At 52.7% G+C, this 16,311-nt stretch overlaps 1 protein-coding gene across 1 annotated transcript in view; it reads right to left on the bottom strand.

Moving 5' to 3' along the window:
- ATP2C2 (ATPase secretory pathway Ca2+ transporting 2) overlaps nt 1-16,311 on the bottom strand; it is a 59,391-nt gene continuing 43,080 nt past the window's right edge. Inside the window, exons 12-27 of the mRNA XM_055306881.1 lie at nt 15,251-15,375; nt 15,020-15,117; nt 14,092-14,193; nt 12,928-13,017; nt 11,969-12,070; nt 9,808-9,964; nt 8,418-8,588; nt 7,563-7,660; nt 7,433-7,483; nt 6,324-6,490; nt 4,837-4,905; nt 4,626-4,742; nt 3,071-3,218; nt 1,872-1,970; nt 1,572-1,713; nt 1-331 (exon numbers count right to left, since the gene is read on the bottom strand). Of these exons, the coding sequence (XP_055162856.1) occupies nt 213-331; nt 1,572-1,713; nt 1,872-1,970; nt 3,071-3,218; nt 4,626-4,742; nt 4,837-4,905; nt 6,324-6,490; nt 7,433-7,483; nt 7,563-7,660; nt 8,418-8,588; nt 9,808-9,964; nt 11,969-12,070; nt 12,928-13,017; nt 14,092-14,193; nt 15,020-15,117; nt 15,251-15,375 (1,855 nt within the window). The 3' untranslated portion in view covers nt 1-212. The remainder of the gene's footprint in view (nt 332-1,571; nt 1,714-1,871; nt 1,971-3,070; nt 3,219-4,625; nt 4,743-4,836; nt 4,906-6,323; nt 6,491-7,432; nt 7,484-7,562; nt 7,661-8,417; nt 8,589-9,807; nt 9,965-11,968; nt 12,071-12,927; nt 13,018-14,091; nt 14,194-15,019; nt 15,118-15,250; nt 15,376-16,311) is intronic.

Below are 16,311 nucleotides of genomic sequence, written 5' to 3'. Positions count from 1 at the left end.
TAGTTAATACAAATCACTGTGATTTAATAAATAGCGGGGTGTTCCTGTGCGGTCTGGGCCCGGCCCAGATGTCCTGCTTTCCAAGAAGCAGAGCCGAGGGAGGGACCTACCGCACAGTGTCCTAAAAGCACCCCTCTGAAGAGGGGCTGGGGGAAGGGCCACAGTCACATAAAAATAGAGATTATTTAGGGATTTTACACAGGTGGGGTCCACTATACATCGTCTTGGTGAATCTGGGCTTTCTTGGCTCTGGAAAAGAATTTTTCACCTAGTTTGAGGAGCTCTGACAAAATGAACACGGATGAGGCCAATCCCGTTAAAAACAACAAATCTGCAAAAAGGTGAAAGAAAAAAAGAGTCAGCACAGGCTGCTGCCCAGCAGGGCCGCAGCCTGGGGCTGCCGGGAAGCCTGGAGGAAGCTCAGCCCAGAGCTTCCTTCTCTACATTTTATCTGTTGTCACAGAGACAGCGGAGGTGAGCGGGGAGGACCCGGGAGCAAATCTTAGGACAGGAAATGCTACAGAGCCAGCTCCACAAGGACCACCTGCCTTTCTAGGGGGCCCAAGTGAGGGCTGTTGCCCACTTCAGCTTTAACAGAACCCTCAACCCCCCTATCCTGAAGAGAGACGCCCCGATCTCCACCTTGGGCTCCCCGTGCAGGGGGTCAATCCCTAGCACCTCCGCTGACCCCATAGGATCTTACTGTCAGAACCTTCCCCGGCTCCCTGTTGCCAACGATTCATTACAAGCATGGTGCCCAAACCATCCCCATCCAGGGCATTTCCTGGAGATTTGGTAAAGCTGACTTAATTCCCTGTTGGGAGGAACAGCCATAATTTTTACCCCTTGCCTGTAGCGGCAGGGCACCTACGGGGCCCACAGGACCCTGCTGCTAGAGTTTGGGGAAGAAAGAACAAGTGGTCCTGAGCCTTGCCCACCAAGGGCTCCAGTGTACCCGTGTCCACTGCCTCAGACCTGACCTGTGTCATGGCCTGGGGATGTGCCCAGGGCATGGCTCACCCCACACACGGGGCCCTGGTTACTGTCGCTTCTTGGGTGACCTCCTCTCCCTGACTTTCCCCTCTTCCCACTTCTGCTGAGGGTCAGCTCTGTTTCTGGTGAAGGAGCCTCCATTACCCAGGGCAGATTGCAAAGCACTTGGCTCCACACTCAGCCTGGGTGGGGGTGCAGGGGAGCCCCAGGATTCCACACCTGGGCAGGTGTGCTCAGGTCACGAGCATAAAACCATGTTCTTTCCAGCAAGAACCACGAGCTGGCTTGAGGTAAGTGGGTGTCCAAGACACACCAGCCCACCTGCCCATTGGGGGGCAGAATGAGGCCAGAGTGATGCCCACCACGGGGCAGCCCCAGGCCTGGCTGTACCTGCCGTGTGTGCTCTGAGCCTCCAGGAGGGCACATCCCCTTCTACCCTTGGTGGTCTTCCTGGTAGAGGTGCCTCTTCCTATGGTTCTCGTGTGCCCCAGGCCCCCATCACATCGCCCTCCCACCCAGTGTACCCTGCAGGGCGCAGATCCCTGAGGACTACCCCCCCAACATCCCCTCCCACTCACCGAGTGCACCCAGGTTCTCTGTCTGGAAGACCTTCTGCAGGGGTGGGACGTAAATCACAGCCAGCTGCCCCAGGATTGAGCCCAGCACCGAGTACAGGAACATGGGGTTCCGGAGGAAGCCGATCTCAAATATCAACTTGGTCTGTGGGGGCAGAAGGGCACATGTTGGCTGGGTCACATTCACAGATGCCACCGTCCAAGTAGAGGCACGGAGTGACTAGGACCCTGGCCCCAGCACTTCCCACGGGGAACAGGATGGGGTCCTGCAGGGAGGGGAGGGGAGGATGGCCCTGGGCTCACCTGGGAGCGGCAGGTCAAGGCATTGAAGAGGTCAAAGAACACAAAACAGGTGAAAGTCATGGTTGTGGTACGCGGGGTGCTGGCCTTGTCTGCGGGGATCTGGAACACAAAGGCACGGGATGAGCATGTCCAGGGAGGCCATATGCTTCCCAAGATGAACCTGTCCTTCACCCAGAGCCAGAGGGAGCAGGAACTCCAGCGGGGGGCCTTACTAGGAACATGTCTTGTAAGGGGAGACATGTTTCACGACCCCCCAACCCAGCCAACCCCGGCAGGTGGAGGGGCCAGCAGCCCTTCCTCAGGGATTGTGGCTGCCCCCCATGCTCCAGCCAGGCTCCCTTGCCCAGATAAAGGGAATGCCCCTTCCTCCAGCAGGTGACATTGCTTCCTGGGAGATGACACACCCTCCCTGGCTCTTGGCTCTGCTGCTCCGACCCGTGGCAGGGTCTCATTCCCCTTGACATCATAGGGCCAGGCCTGGAGGGGAGGTGGAGGTGACCCCTTCCCGCCTGGGCTTGCATGCTGGACTAGGGGTCTCTGTGGACTCCGCTGGGGGGCATGAGTAAGAGCCCGACTCCACAGTCCTGGGGAAAGCCCCAGAATCTGCATTTCCTACAAGGTCCCAGAGAGGGTGACGCTGCTGTGGGAGCACAGGAGGGTTTGGGTCCCCTTCCAGCACACAGGCTGGGTGCAGGTGGGGCCTCACCACCTCCCCAGGTAGTTGAGAATTTGGGGAAAAGCAAAGCCGCCCCTCTGGGGGTGAGACTGGAGAAACCCAGAGGTGGCCCAGTGTCCCATCCTCCTTCCTGCACGTGGCACCTGCCCGGCGCTCCACCTAGAGCACTGAATGTTGGCACGGGGGCCACCAACAGGTGACCCATGAAGTCCCACAAATCATCACCTCCAGGAAACAAGTACTTCCTTTTATAGATTACTAATTGTTTCTTGGTGACAGGAGGAAGCATCATCAAGTCTCGTTTGGAGTAAAACCTGATTTCTTCCACGTGCCCAGGAGGCCTCCTATCCTTCTGCCCTGTCTGCCCCCTGCCCCCTCTACGTGTACATGTGTCTCCCCCATGGGAACCCAAGCCCTACGCCCACGCAGGGACCATCCCCAATGCTTTGCACATGCCCCCGGGTCTCCCTGCACAGGGGCTTAGCCCATCCCGGCCAAGCGAGCCAGTGAGGACTTGGCTCACCTCCTTCCAGAAGATAAAAAGGGTCCCACTGATGATGACGGCAGCTGACAGGAGGATCTTCAGGATGAGGGATCTACTGAGGATGGTGTCCCTGATGTTCCGTGGTGGCTGCTGGAGGGTGTCTTTGTCAACTGGTTCCACCCCCAGGCTGCGAGGAACAAGGCACGGGGCACCTTGACACAAACCACTGGGAAGGGTCATGTCAAACAGCCGGGTGGCGGCTGGGCAAGCACACCTGAGGTGGAGTGCTGAGGTTTCCAGGCTCTCAGGTCAGCTCCAGAGGCCCGGCCAGTGCCGGGAGGGTCGGGGGGACCTTGGGCCGAGCACATTTGGGCTGTCCACGTGAGCCTGGGCTGATCCCACGCTTACAGGGACATCTCTGTCTGCACTGGATGCCCGCCCCTCACCTCCTCTGCCCTAACCAACTGTCCAGCTCCTTCCACGGTCTCCACCCTCAGCCTGGGCCCTATGGGGAGCCCTACCCCCTCCATCCCTCCCTGAGCATGGGGAAGGAAAACCTCCCTCAGGGCTGGCCACACCGAGGTCCTGGAAGCACCCCGAGTCCTCCTACCTCATGCCTGGGCAGCTTCTATCACCAGGGGACCTCTTAACGGGCTGGGGAAATGGGATCCACGCCCTGCCCACCACAGAGCCCCCCATGGGTGGAGGGACCCCCGCCCCCAGCCAGCTGTGAAATAGCAGGATTGGGGCTCAACCAGCAGCAGGTGGTATAGGGAGCGCTGAGGGGTAAGTGGGCTGGGGGAGGCCCCGTGGCACCCCTGGCCCTGTTCCCACAGGTAAGAGGTACCCTCCCCTGGGGCAGGGTGGGGGGAGGGGGTGGACACAAAGTAGGGCTCTTGCCCTTGGCAGCTGTAACAGGTGATACTGAAGTTGGTAACATGGATACTATGTATCAATAAATAATAATCAGCTGAAACCACACCTACCCTGTGCCCAAACACAGTCAGTGCAGTGCCTCCCTGCTCGTGGAGGCCTGTTTCCCCGACTCTCAAGGTCATACTTTCTCCGGCACCATCCAGCCAGCCTCACACTGCCTTCTCATCCATCCAGCAAATAACTCCCCAGTCAGCTATGGGGTGCCAAGCACTGGTCTAGGAGCTGGGATACCACAGTCAACAAACCCACAAACTCTGCCTGAAGGGGGATGGATCACAATCAGATAAACAAGGACCCATGTGTATATTTTCTTCGTTAGGGAAAAATAAAGCAAGGCAAGGTGAATGAGAGCCAGGAGGCTGCTGTTAGAGTAATCAGGGAGGACTTCCCAGAGGTGGTGACCGGAGGAGAAGGGCTGAGCCATGGAGCCGCACCGGGAGAGCTTCCCCCCATCAACCCTGGCTGCCCATGAAGGTGCTTCCTCCCATGCCCAGGGCACGTCGCTGGCTGTCTCCCCACCCTCCACAACCCCCGTGGACCACACTCAAGTCTTCTAGACTCCGAGGGACAGTGGCTGTGTTTGCACCCGTGCTCTGCGCTGGGGCCCGAGGCTGCAGAGGCAGGCAGTCAGTGGAGCCTGGTGGAAATGGCATCTCACCTCTGCGCTGGTGGCCCGTCCATGATGATGTTGATCCACAGGATCTGCATGGCATTGAGGGGACTAGGCAGGTTGCACACGGTGGATAGAGTGATGAGGCTCAAGGCTGAGATGCTCCTGCGGGGCACACACACAGGGACTGTCCATGGCCGCTTGCCAGACACGCACACAGCACCCGATGGCACTGGGAGAAAGGCTGGCCTTGACTTACGTGCTCAGCTGAAAGCGGACAAAGTTTTTGATGTTATGAAAAATCCCCTTGCCTTCCTCCACCGCATTCCTGCAAGAGAGGAGAGGGCGTTTATTCACAAAGAGGACCAGGTGGAAGGGTTCAGGTACCTCCGTCAGCCCTGAAGGAGGCGACTGTGTCACCAAAGATGCCCTCATGCTTGGCCACTGCTCTGTTTCCCCTCGCTGGCATGCTCAGGACACATCAGCAGAGGTGATGATGTCCTACCCGGCACCACCAGGCACTGGGGACTGGACTGCCAGCCCAAAAGATCACCCTTCTGTCCAAGAACTGTACATCATCCTCCCACCCAAGCCTGGGACTCTGGAAGCACCTAACACACCTCGCTGATTCACCCACGACAAGAGGCACAGCAATCCAACCTGCTAATTAGACGCAGGGGCATGGCAAGAGGGGAGAGAATCAGGAAGTTTTTTTTTTTTTTTTAAAGATTTATTTATTCATGATAGACATAGAGAGGCAGAGACACAGGCAGAGGGAGAAGCAGGCTCCATACCTGGAGCCTGATGTGGGACTCGATCCCGGGGCTCCAGGATCATGCCCTGGGCCAAAGGCAGGCGCCAAACCGCTGAGCCACCCAGGGATCCCAGAATCAGGAAGTTTTAACCTCTATTGTATTTTTTGAAAACTCTGCAAAAGTCCTTTAAAAAACTTGATCTAGAGTCACTAACACAGAATACTGCTTAGCCCTTTTTTTCTCCTAAAATTTTTTTGAAGAACTAAAATTACAGTTACTTATTAACTGCATCTTATGACTTTTTTCACCCCCTAAGGGAGAAGCATGCTAAGGATTCCTATGGTGCATCCATTTATAAAGAAAAGCCTCCTTCTGCAAAGTCAGAAACCACACCAAACTTCAATTTTTGTTCAGATTTTTGGTACCAGGCTTGAGCAAATTTTTCTCCCACCCCGAATTATTTAAATTCACATATGAGGAAAGACTTCATTAGAACTAATTAAAATTAGAGCTAGAGGGCAGGCAACTTTATTAAGAAAACAGAAAAAAGCGACACAAGAAAACAGGCACCCTGTCATCTTGGCAGCTCGAGATCACGTCAGTGCCAGGGATGCAGACATTTCTCCCCCTCACTTAACACTGCAGCGTGAGCATTTCCGTGTCTTTGATATATTCCTCAAGACATGATTTCTAATGCCCCTGTCGTACTCCTTCTAGGGCCGTCTAGGCTTTCCCCATAAATGGGGCCGCAGCAGGCCTGCTGGCATGTGCCTCCATCAGTGCCCCTGATCCTGGCTTTCCCGTCAGATGCACCCTCAGGCTGCAAGCAGGGTCTGCTGCATGTTGTCTGTAACATCCCCCTGGGTGCCCTATGGGCCTGGGACACTCCTATCTCTAGCACAACAGATGCCAGTGGCGGTGGGGGTGGGGACAGATGGTTACCCCAGGACTTTCTGCCACTAAAAAAATCCCCAGCTACTGAGCAACATACATGATGGCCGAGAAGTCATCGTCCACCAGGATCATGTTGGCAGCCTCTTTGCTCACATCTGTCCCCGTCTGCCCCATGGCAATCCCGATGTCCGCAGACTTCAGGGCGACTGCGTCATTCACCCCGTCCCCTGTCATGGCCACGATTGCCCCTGATTCCTGCAAAGCCTTTGGAAAGAAGAGATGAGTGAAGAATCTTCCTTCCTTCCCTCTGGATGCTCTGGCTCTCCCATCACACGGCCGACAGCAGAGGCGCCTCTCTGGAGTCAGCTGGCTGAAGTCTGAATCCCAGCCCTGCTCACACTTGCTGCTGTGGGAACTGGGTAAGCCCTGAACCTCTCAACCTCAGCTTCTCCATCTGCAAAGTGGGGGCGACCGTCCCTCCTTCTGTGAGAGCTACAGTAAGAAGGCGGGTGTGACGGCACCAAGCCCATAGTGAAGGCTTATTCATGTTGTCTGTCTCCACTAAGAAATAAAAGTCAACAGCTTACCCCTAAGACCACGTGGTGCCCAATAAGTATGAATGTTTTCTCTTAGGAATAACGTGCATGGAGATTTACTCCCTAGAACTAAAAACCCTGAAAATGGCATCAAGGATAAAATAGGAGAGAGCTACAGAGTGCATCTTCTAGTGCCCACATGCAGGAGACAGGGCACACCCGCAGGGCCCTCCTCCTGGCACCAGGAAAAAACCACATCAACTCCCTGCTAGGCACCTGCTGGGTGCCAGGCTCTGCGCCAGGAGCTTCGCAGCCTGGCCTCCTATAACCCTCTCAGCAGCCTTGTGAAGTAGCTGACATCTAGCCAACATCACCCATACTGCCCCCAGTTTACAGACGGGGGAACTGAGGCCTGCAGGTAAGTAGCAAGAACGATGCCAAAGAGCATGGACTAGTGGAGGCTTGTTGTTTTCTGTCTTTCCCTCTGCACCACGTAATTCCCACTCCTGTTTTTGGTGAACATGGCAAATGTCCCTCTGTTCTGCTCCCCACCCGCTGTTTAAGGCTGGCCGAGGCTCCCGCCAGCTCCGGCCCCGGGTCACTCCCTGGAGCAGAGCCACTGCCATCGTCCTGGACTGACCCTGAAGGACAGATGAGGCCCACAGCTTACCTTTATGATTTTGAGCTTGTGCTTTGGGCTGGTCCTGAAGAAGACAGATACCTGGATACAGAGGCACAGAAGAGCAGAGTTGGTGACCATGGAGCTGACACTCTCCCCCCGCCCCCAGGGAGGACCCCACCTTCCCGATGCAGTTGGCCAGCTCCTCCTGCTCCATGCTCTCCACCTCTTCCCCGGACATGGCTTTCAGCTTCCCAGTGCACAGGCCAATGTTCTTTCCTGCGTGTTGCAGAGAATCCGTTCTGAGGGCTTGCTCCCAAGCCTGAGACTGCTCCCGCACCCGCCCCTCACTGCACCGTGTGACCTCAGTCCCTGCCTGGGCCACAGAGAATGACAAGAAGAAAAGCCTTGGCAGCCACCAGCCGCCAAGCACCTGCTATGTCACACGATCTCAACTCCATCCAAGGAAGTACCTTCCCACAGAGGCCCCGTTATCCCTGCTCTAAAGGTGAGGGAAGGGAAGAAGGGATTTCCCCAAGGTCACAGAGCTGCTGAGTGGCGATGCTGGAACCAGGCGTGGTTTTGTCTGATTCCAGAGCCTCTGATCTGTTCACGGTGCCGGGCGCCTTGAGACACAGGGGGAGGAAAGCAAGGTGTGACGCCCTCATTACAGCATTAAGTCGAATTACAGGAGGAGGGTTGCTAGCTAGCCCTCTGCGGACAAAGAGCCGGGAGGTCAGAGTGGCTCAATGACGTGCCAAGGGCCCACAGCTCATGGCACAAGCCGGCCCAGGGGTAAACTTGGGGAATGGCATTGCCTGGGAAGAGGAAGTGAGCTCGAGAATGAAAGCCCCCCCCCCCCCCGCCCGTGCGCCCATGCGAGGTTGCCAGGGGTCACAAGGGCTCTGCCCCCTTCAGAGGGCCTGCCAACATTTTAGGGCCGACCGTCTCTGAAGGCAGAGCGCTGGCCCGTGAAAGGTCATGGTCACCGTGTGCAGTCCTGGCAAGCCCCCCCAACCCCGCCATCCCCGCTTACCTATGGCTGAGGCAGTCTCCAGGCCATCGCCTGTTATCATCTTCACCGACACTCCCGACTGACAGAGAACCTTCACTGCTTCCTTCACACCAGCCCTCGGAGGGTCGATGATCCCGACGAGACCCAGAAAAGTCAGCTTCCCCAGCTCGGGCCCAGAAGCCAGGGCCAGCACTGAGGAGAGACCCAGAGCCACAGAAGGTCCACCGGGGGCCAAGGGGCGATGGTGGCCTCAGTCAGCCCAGCCCTTCCGCATCCCACCTCCCTCTGTGCCTGCGAGGGGCAGCCGCTCTTGAAGGCCGGCCCCAAGCTAGGAGAGACAACCTGACCAGCAGAAAGCAAGACATTTGTCCACCGGTGGTCTACATGCCAACCGCACCCCAATGAGAGTGGCCAGAAGGAAATTTGCGAAGTGGCACATTTCCAATGGCTTTTTGTCTCTCGTATTGTCACCTGCCCTTTTAGGGTCAGCCCCAGGGGAAGAAAATGCACAGGAGGGCACTGCAGGTAAGAGTACTCTGACTGTTGGCTCATCCTGGCCTTGACTCTGTTTCTGGCACAGAAGGTGCCAAGAAGGGTGTTGTGAGAACTGACCTCACTGCATCACCTTCCAGCTACTGGGGCGGGGCGGTGCTGTGGCCCTGTGATAGTGGTGGCAGTGTCCCGAGCCAGTGGTGTAGACACCCTGTGCTAGTTGGCATAGTGTCATTCATTCCTCCCCACCCCACTAAGCTGCATCTCCACACACTGTGACATCCTCACCTTGCGTACTTGTCAGCAATCTGCTGGCAATTTATCATTTCGGTTTCCTGAAGGGAAAAACCAAGGCAACTGGCACCCAGCCCAAAGCATCTCATTTTCCCCAGAGAATACGAGTGGGTTCCCGAGTGTTTTTAAATACTTTCTCTGGCAACGGACAGGCTGACCAAATAGCGCTAAGGGCAATGGGCGTTTTCATGTTCAGCTAGCTCGCCAGGGAAGCCGCTGTCCCTGGTGCAGAAAACTGGAAATGGCCAAGGAATGAAATGTCTGCCTTGATTTTACAAGAGCTTTGGGTTTTCCTGAGAGTAAGCAACAAGCAAGAAGACCAATCAGGAAAATTAATGTTTCTAGTACGCCTCATTCATCTGCCTGAGAAAACTCAGGAGAAAGGCTCCAGCCTTTCTCACACACGAGCCATGTCTGGACTAACAGGGGTCGTTTGGTGGCTGGGATGGGCTGGGGGGGCTCCCTGTCCTTCATCTGACCACGGATTCCACATTTGCTTTACTTTCATTAGCACACTGCCTGCCTGCCATTCCGATCAATTACTAAGAACCCCACATTAATGCACTTGAAGAGTCAGTGTGACGTGCCAACCCGAAGCTCGGGGCTGGGGGCAGAAGGTACTGACCACGCAGGCCGAGCGAACCCATCCTCTTCTCCTCTTGCTGCCAGCAGGATCTCTGCTGGGGTGTCAGTGGCAGGGGGATACCTCCATTGTTGTACATGGTGCAGTAATTAATCACTTCTTCAAAGGCCCCCTTTATGAAATAAATGTCTTCCTGGTCCTTGGAAAAGAAAAAAGGCCACTGTCATTGGATGCCTCGGCTCATGATGACCCTCAACTCCTGCACACAGAGATGGTCACGGTGGGGCGATTTTTAGTGGACCATTAGTGCTCACCAATACAGGACAGGCCAAATTACAGGAAAGCCACATGATAGGATATGCACAGCCCATAGGAGGATTGAGGCTGACCCTCGATCCACATGCCCCTCTACATGAAGTCCCTTGTTGATGTCACCGAGAGCATCCCGTGCATTCCGTTAATCGGTCCTACCCCAGGCCCTGTTACACTTGTATGTGTAGGTCTGATTGCTAGACATCCAAGTTGGACTGCTGCCTCCCGAGGGCAGGTGCCATTTCTGTTTTGTTCACCCCTCCACGTGGTGCCTCATAAAAAGGAACCCAAACAAGCCCCTAACCGTTTTCCCTGTATATTTAGGCTCTGTCTTCCATAGATGGCAAGCTCCGTGCAGAAGGCACTGTGCCAGTGTGGGTCACACTCTGTCCCCAGCATTAGCACAGAGCCTGAATGCTCATGGTGTGCAGGGAATGAGCTTTATGAATTGATAGGGAAAGATGTCAAAGATATCACCGTAAGGGAAAAAAAGCAAATTATAAACACTATATACAGCATGACCTAGTTTTAAAACAACCACCCCATATGTTGCTATGTGCATATTTAGAACTTGGAATATTCCATCTCAGACTGTTGGGGGGTTACCTTGGGGCAGGGGTGATGGGTCAGGAGCGAGGAGGAGTAGAATTAAAAGAAGCTTCCATTTTTAAAGTTGTATTTCTACAATTTATTTATGTGAGAATATATTACCATTGTCTTTAGGGAGGGAGAAAGAAAAGATCTGAAGGTATTAAAACATTTAAAAAATCTGTAACCCCTTTTAAGCAGAGAAGATCCATACACTCATCCATTTGTGGCGGAGGCCTGGAACGTGCTGGCCAACCTGCCCACTGCCCTGAGTAAGAGAGGAGGGATCTCGGCACGAGCAAGACGTGACAGGTTCCAGAAAGGGAGGGAAATAAAGAGCTGGAGGAAAAGGTGGCCGGCAATACAAAACGTTTTAAAAGACCCTTTTATTGTAGAAAATCTGAAAAGCTACAGAAGGTTAAAAAAAGAAAAAAGAGGGGAAGAAGTCAGCTTTAATCCCCACCCAGAGATAACCAGGAGTAATTTGGTGTATGTTCCTCTGGTCACTCATAGCAGGTGCACACACACACACATGCACCTGCCTATGTGTGTACATGTGATGCATGAGCTCACTGTTCACACCATCTGTGGTGGGTGCTGGGATGCGCCTCCTGATCCCCGCCCTTCAGGAAGGAAGGACTGTCCCCACCTGGTGACAATCAAAGGTGCTCATACCTGTAAGGAACTCGGTGCCAGGGTGTGAAAAAGAACCCCCAAGTTAGCAAGGAGGTTGGTGTTCACAGTGGGAGCACGCATCAAAATTCCCAGCAAACACAGGTTACTGGCTCCCATGACTGATATATATATTTTTAAAGATTTTATTTATTTATTTGAGAGAATGATTACAAGCAGAGGGAGGAGCAAAGGCAGAGGGAGAAGGAGAGTAAAGAATCTGAAGCAGATTCTATGCCTCAGCATGGAGCCCGACACAGGGCTTGATCTCATGACCCTGAGATCATGACCTGAGCCGAAACCAAGAGTCGGATGCTTGACTAACTGAGCACCCTGGCATGCCACATTCCTGATATTTCTGACTCAGAGGTTCTGGGTGGAGCCTGAGAATCTGTATTTTTAGCAAATTCCCAGGGGCTGCTGCTGGTCCAGGAACTTTGAGACCTACTGTTTCAGACAAAAATCTCAGAAAAGAACCCAAGATAATCAAAAGTCTAATGGCTATCAACCGTATTTTCATGTATTTGAAACTTTGTAGAAGAAGCTGGGAGCTTTAAACTCTCTCCCTTGAGAATTTTCCTTTCTTTGGGGGTGTAGGGAGAGGGTGGGAGGGGCAGAGAAGCAAACTCACCTCATTCTTGGGGCTGCATTTCACTGCCATCCACTTCTGCTCTGAACTGAATGGAATTTCTTTTTTTCTCACGTATGAATCTTTAATATCACTTAAGTCCATCTAGGATAATAAAATGCAAGCTTCCAGTGAGTCATCCTAAACCAATTTCTGTGCAAAGCTCAGTTCACTTAAATTAGTCATTATTCAAACCATTTCTGGCTGATGAGAAATCCAAGCATGTAGCTCACAGAAAAAGGCCACTTGCTTTCCAACGTCCCACCAAGGAAAAAAGGTCTCATTTCTCTTGTTCTAGGAGCAGAACCAGTTTGGTCTCCATAACAGCTCTGGCACCCCACCAGCCCACCACCCATCACCATTCTGCACCTGGAACTGGGCACAGAATGGGGGCATTTCTGCCAAGTTCCAGACTCAGGGTCTGACTGCGGAGCCCTACAATCAGTCAAATGCACGAAAAGGAAGGGGTCTTTCCTGGAGGGAGGCTGGGGGGCCACCAGGCAGGTTGCATTTCTTGCTCTATCTCCCCGGCACCTCCATAGGGTCTGAGCCACGGGGCACCCAAGGATTCTTATGGGATGGCCAGGAAGGGTTAGAGGCCTACAGAATGTTCCAAAGCCACCTGGCATCTCAGTGACAGCCTGAGGATGTTTGGGGCCACTCTCTCCCATTATTACTAAACTTTCCCATTCCTCATTTGCCCAGACATGAGCTCGAATTCTGCTAATTCAGTCCCAAGGGGAAGAACTCCCAGCACAGACCATCGAAGCATCCCTACCGGGTGCCTGGGTAGCTCAGTGGTTGAGCGTCTGCCTTCAGCACAGGTCGTGCAGAGTCCTGGGATCAAGTCCCGCATTGGGCTCCCTGCATGGAGTTGGCCTCTCCATCTGCCTGTGTCTCTACCTCTCTCTGTGTCTCTCATGAATAAATAAAATCTTAAAAAAAAAAAAAGGCATCCCTACCTTCATGGCCAGAGCAATCAGGGCCCCTTCCGTGGGCTGTCCCATCACGGTGTTCTTTCTGATGACAGCGTTGTTGGCCACACAGCCTGCCTGAAAGGGGGGATTTCCGAAGGTCTGTAGTTACTATTTGGAGCTGGCACCCTTGAGTCTGGGCTCACTCAGGCATGTGGAAAAGTCACATGCTGAAGGCTTGACCCATGTTGGGGATGGGGGCTTGGGGTGGGGGCGAGGGACAAGATTTACTCTTCAAAATACATCAGAGTCCCCGCTCTTCAAAACAAACACCATAAATATTTACTGACTTCTGAGCTCTGATTGTTACAAAGACCCTTGTAAGCTTATATCATAGGGGGCAGGCAGGGAGGCTGGGGTGATAGAGTGATTGCTAATAGGTATGGTTTTCCACGACAAAGTGTCCTGAAATTAGATGGCTGGCTGGTTTGGGGCACTCTTGTCACCTCTATGAGCTTGTTAGACAATGGCTCGATTTGGACCAACAAGGGCACTCGGCATGTGGGAGGCCTGAGTTATGGCTCATACTACTCATATTGACAATCAAAACAGGCTCATTTTCCAACATTCATCAAGCACCTTCTCTATTCAGGCATCTCTCTCTCTCTCTGTTAAGTTTTTATTTATTTATTCATTACAGACACACAGAGAGAGGCAGAGACACAGGCAGAGGGAGAACAGGCTCCATGTGGAGACCCTGATGTGGGACTCAATCCCAGGACCCCAGGATCATGACCTGAGGTGAAGGCAGACGTTCAACCACTGAGCCACCCAGGCGTCCTGCAGGCATCTCTTTAAAGCCTTTCTGAGGATGCCTGGGTGGCTCAGTGGCCCAGGTTGTGATCCTGGGATCCCGGGAACGAGTTCTGCATTAGGCTCTCAACCTGGAGCCTGCTTCTCCCTCTGCCTATGTCTCTGCCTCTCTCTCTGTGTATCTCATGAATAAATAAAATCTTAAAAACTAAAAAATAAAATAAAGTCTTTCTGGCAGACAGGGATGATTATAGAGGGCTCTAGATCCTCTCTTTGGGCCACTGTGACCCCTGACTCCGAGGATATGGCCCAGTCGTCACCAAGAACCCTCTCTTCAGAGAGAACTACCTATCAGCAACTTCTAAATGCATATTTCCACCATGGGGCTTTGACACTCACCTCTACTAATTTCCCCACTGAGACATTGTTGAACTCCTTAATGACTTCCTTGGAGGGTAAAAGACAGACGGTCCCTTTGCCATTATACCCAACTCCGCTGACCTGCAGGGCAAAGTCGCAGAGGGGATGTCAGCACGTGTCAAAAATACACTCCCCTGGTTGTCCCATCATCTCTTTTCTGGGGGACCTACCCCAAGGACATAATCCTACCCACGAGCAAGGCTTAAGGCATGAGGATGTTCCCTGCATGTTGTGTATTGATCAGAAAACTCCCTAAGTGCCACGCTTTAGAAATTGCAGTAAACTTCCTTAATGAGAAAATAATGGTTAAGAAAACCAGGTAATATCACAGAAGAGAGTTGGTGTTCTAGAACAGAGGTGGGCAAACCTCCCCTTAGGGAGCCAGAGAGCAAATATGTCAGCCTCTTGCAGGCCGTGCAATCTGTCACAACCCCTCGGCTCTGTGACCGTCGATATACAATGCAGAAGCCAAAGGGTATGCCGGCCTGGCAGCGAAATCCTATTTATAAAAACAGGCCTTGGCCTGTGAGATGTCATTTTTCACACCTTAATCTGGAAGTTTTATGAAAAATGTCACAGGACGCAAAACAGCACGTTCAGGGAGCTTACAACTTGTGCCACACAGAGGAGAGAGATGGAAAAACCCAAAGGGATGTCATGGTTAGTTTATCACAGGCGGTTAGGGGCAACTGCTTTCCTGCTTCTACATTATGTGATGTGGTTATTGTTAAAAGATAATTACAAAAAAAAATAAAGCTGGCTCAACTCAGTTGTGTTCCTTGCTGCTGTTTGTAGCAAGGAAATTGTACAATAACCCATTTTTATTTCTTCCTTATTGCTTTCTGGAAGATTCTTTTAGGAAGGAAAGGGTCTGCAGGTAGACAGCTGTCCTCAGCACGGGACTCACCTCGGCATGGAGCCCGTCAGATGTCACCAGCTGGGTGACGGTCATCTCATTGGCGGTCAGAGTCCCTGTCTTATCCGAACAGATGACATTGCAGCAACCTGGCACAAGAAGACCCCAGTTCCGAGGAAAGAAAACCCATCACCGTTAATTCTCAGGCTGAATGAAACACCCAGGCCGAACCACCACCCAGTCGAACCCATTTACAAGATTTCAACCAGGATGGTCCTTTACCTAACGTCTCCACAATTGGTAACTTCTTCACGATGACCCGCTTCTTGGCCATCCGCAGCACTCCTAGGACCAGTGTAACCGTGACAACGATGGGCAGACCCTCAGGAATGGCAGCCACTGCCAGGCTGGATCAAAAGGCCAGACAGGTCACCTTTAACATGCTCTTAAGGATCACATGAATCCCAACTGGGGTCGCCAATACTTTCACCTGTTGAGGCATGTCTCAGGTGTCCCCAATGCCCCCATTCTAGTCTCTGTTCCCAATACCACTTTGCACCTGTCACCTTCAGCATCCATGGCTCTAAGTTCTCCTATTGCAAAACCCTGCTCTTGGGAAGGGACCTCCCCTATCAGATATCCACACTTTAGCATAAATTAGTCTCTCAGTTGTTTTGCCTCTTTACTTTTGCACTTAAATTACTGTCATTTATTAAACAGAAAGGTCTTTGGGTCCTACGAAAGGAATTTCCAGAATTAGGCAATAAGTGGGAAGTGGAATTTTTTGGTTCAGAGAGCCCTCCCCGAGTCTCCTGAATTTTACTTTTTATTGGTCTAGTTGTTTAGACATTTCTGGTAAAGAAGCCAGACTAGGAACTTAAGGCTGAAGAACGTAGTGACAAACTTGTGCCTTTACCAATTGTAGCAGAACTGTTTGAGTGTCTATTCATTTCATTATTACCCCTCCAACTCTTTCTTTTTAAAGATTTTATTTATTCATGAGAAACACAGAGAAAGAGGCAGAGACACAGGCAGAGGGAGAAACAGACGCCATGGGGAGCCCAATGCAGGACTTGATCCCAGGATCATGTCCTGAGCCGAAGGCAGACACTTAATCATTGAGCTACCCAGGTGCCCCCCTCCAACTCCTTGCGTACCATGGGACTCTACTCTCCCATAGCCATGGCTGATTGGATTAGAAGAGAACATCTGACTCCAGCTGAACTAATGGGCTTCTCTCTCTGGAGACTGAATTGTGATAAAGCATGTGGATCCCTTCCCCCGGGCAGTGTGTCAACATGTGAGGGGATGTTAAGAAGGGGCTCTTTCTGCATCAAATTTGG

The sequence above is a fragment of the Nyctereutes procyonoides genome, unplaced genomic scaffold, assembly GCF_905146905.1.
Source record: "Nyctereutes procyonoides isolate TBG_1078 unplaced genomic scaffold, NYPRO_anot_genome, whole genome shotgun sequence".
Classification (NCBI taxonomy): Eukaryota; Metazoa; Chordata; class Mammalia; order Carnivora; family Canidae; genus Nyctereutes; species Nyctereutes procyonoides.
The sequence above is the reverse complement of the archived record's forward strand: the minus strand, read 5'-3'. Positions and strand labels throughout refer to the sequence as shown.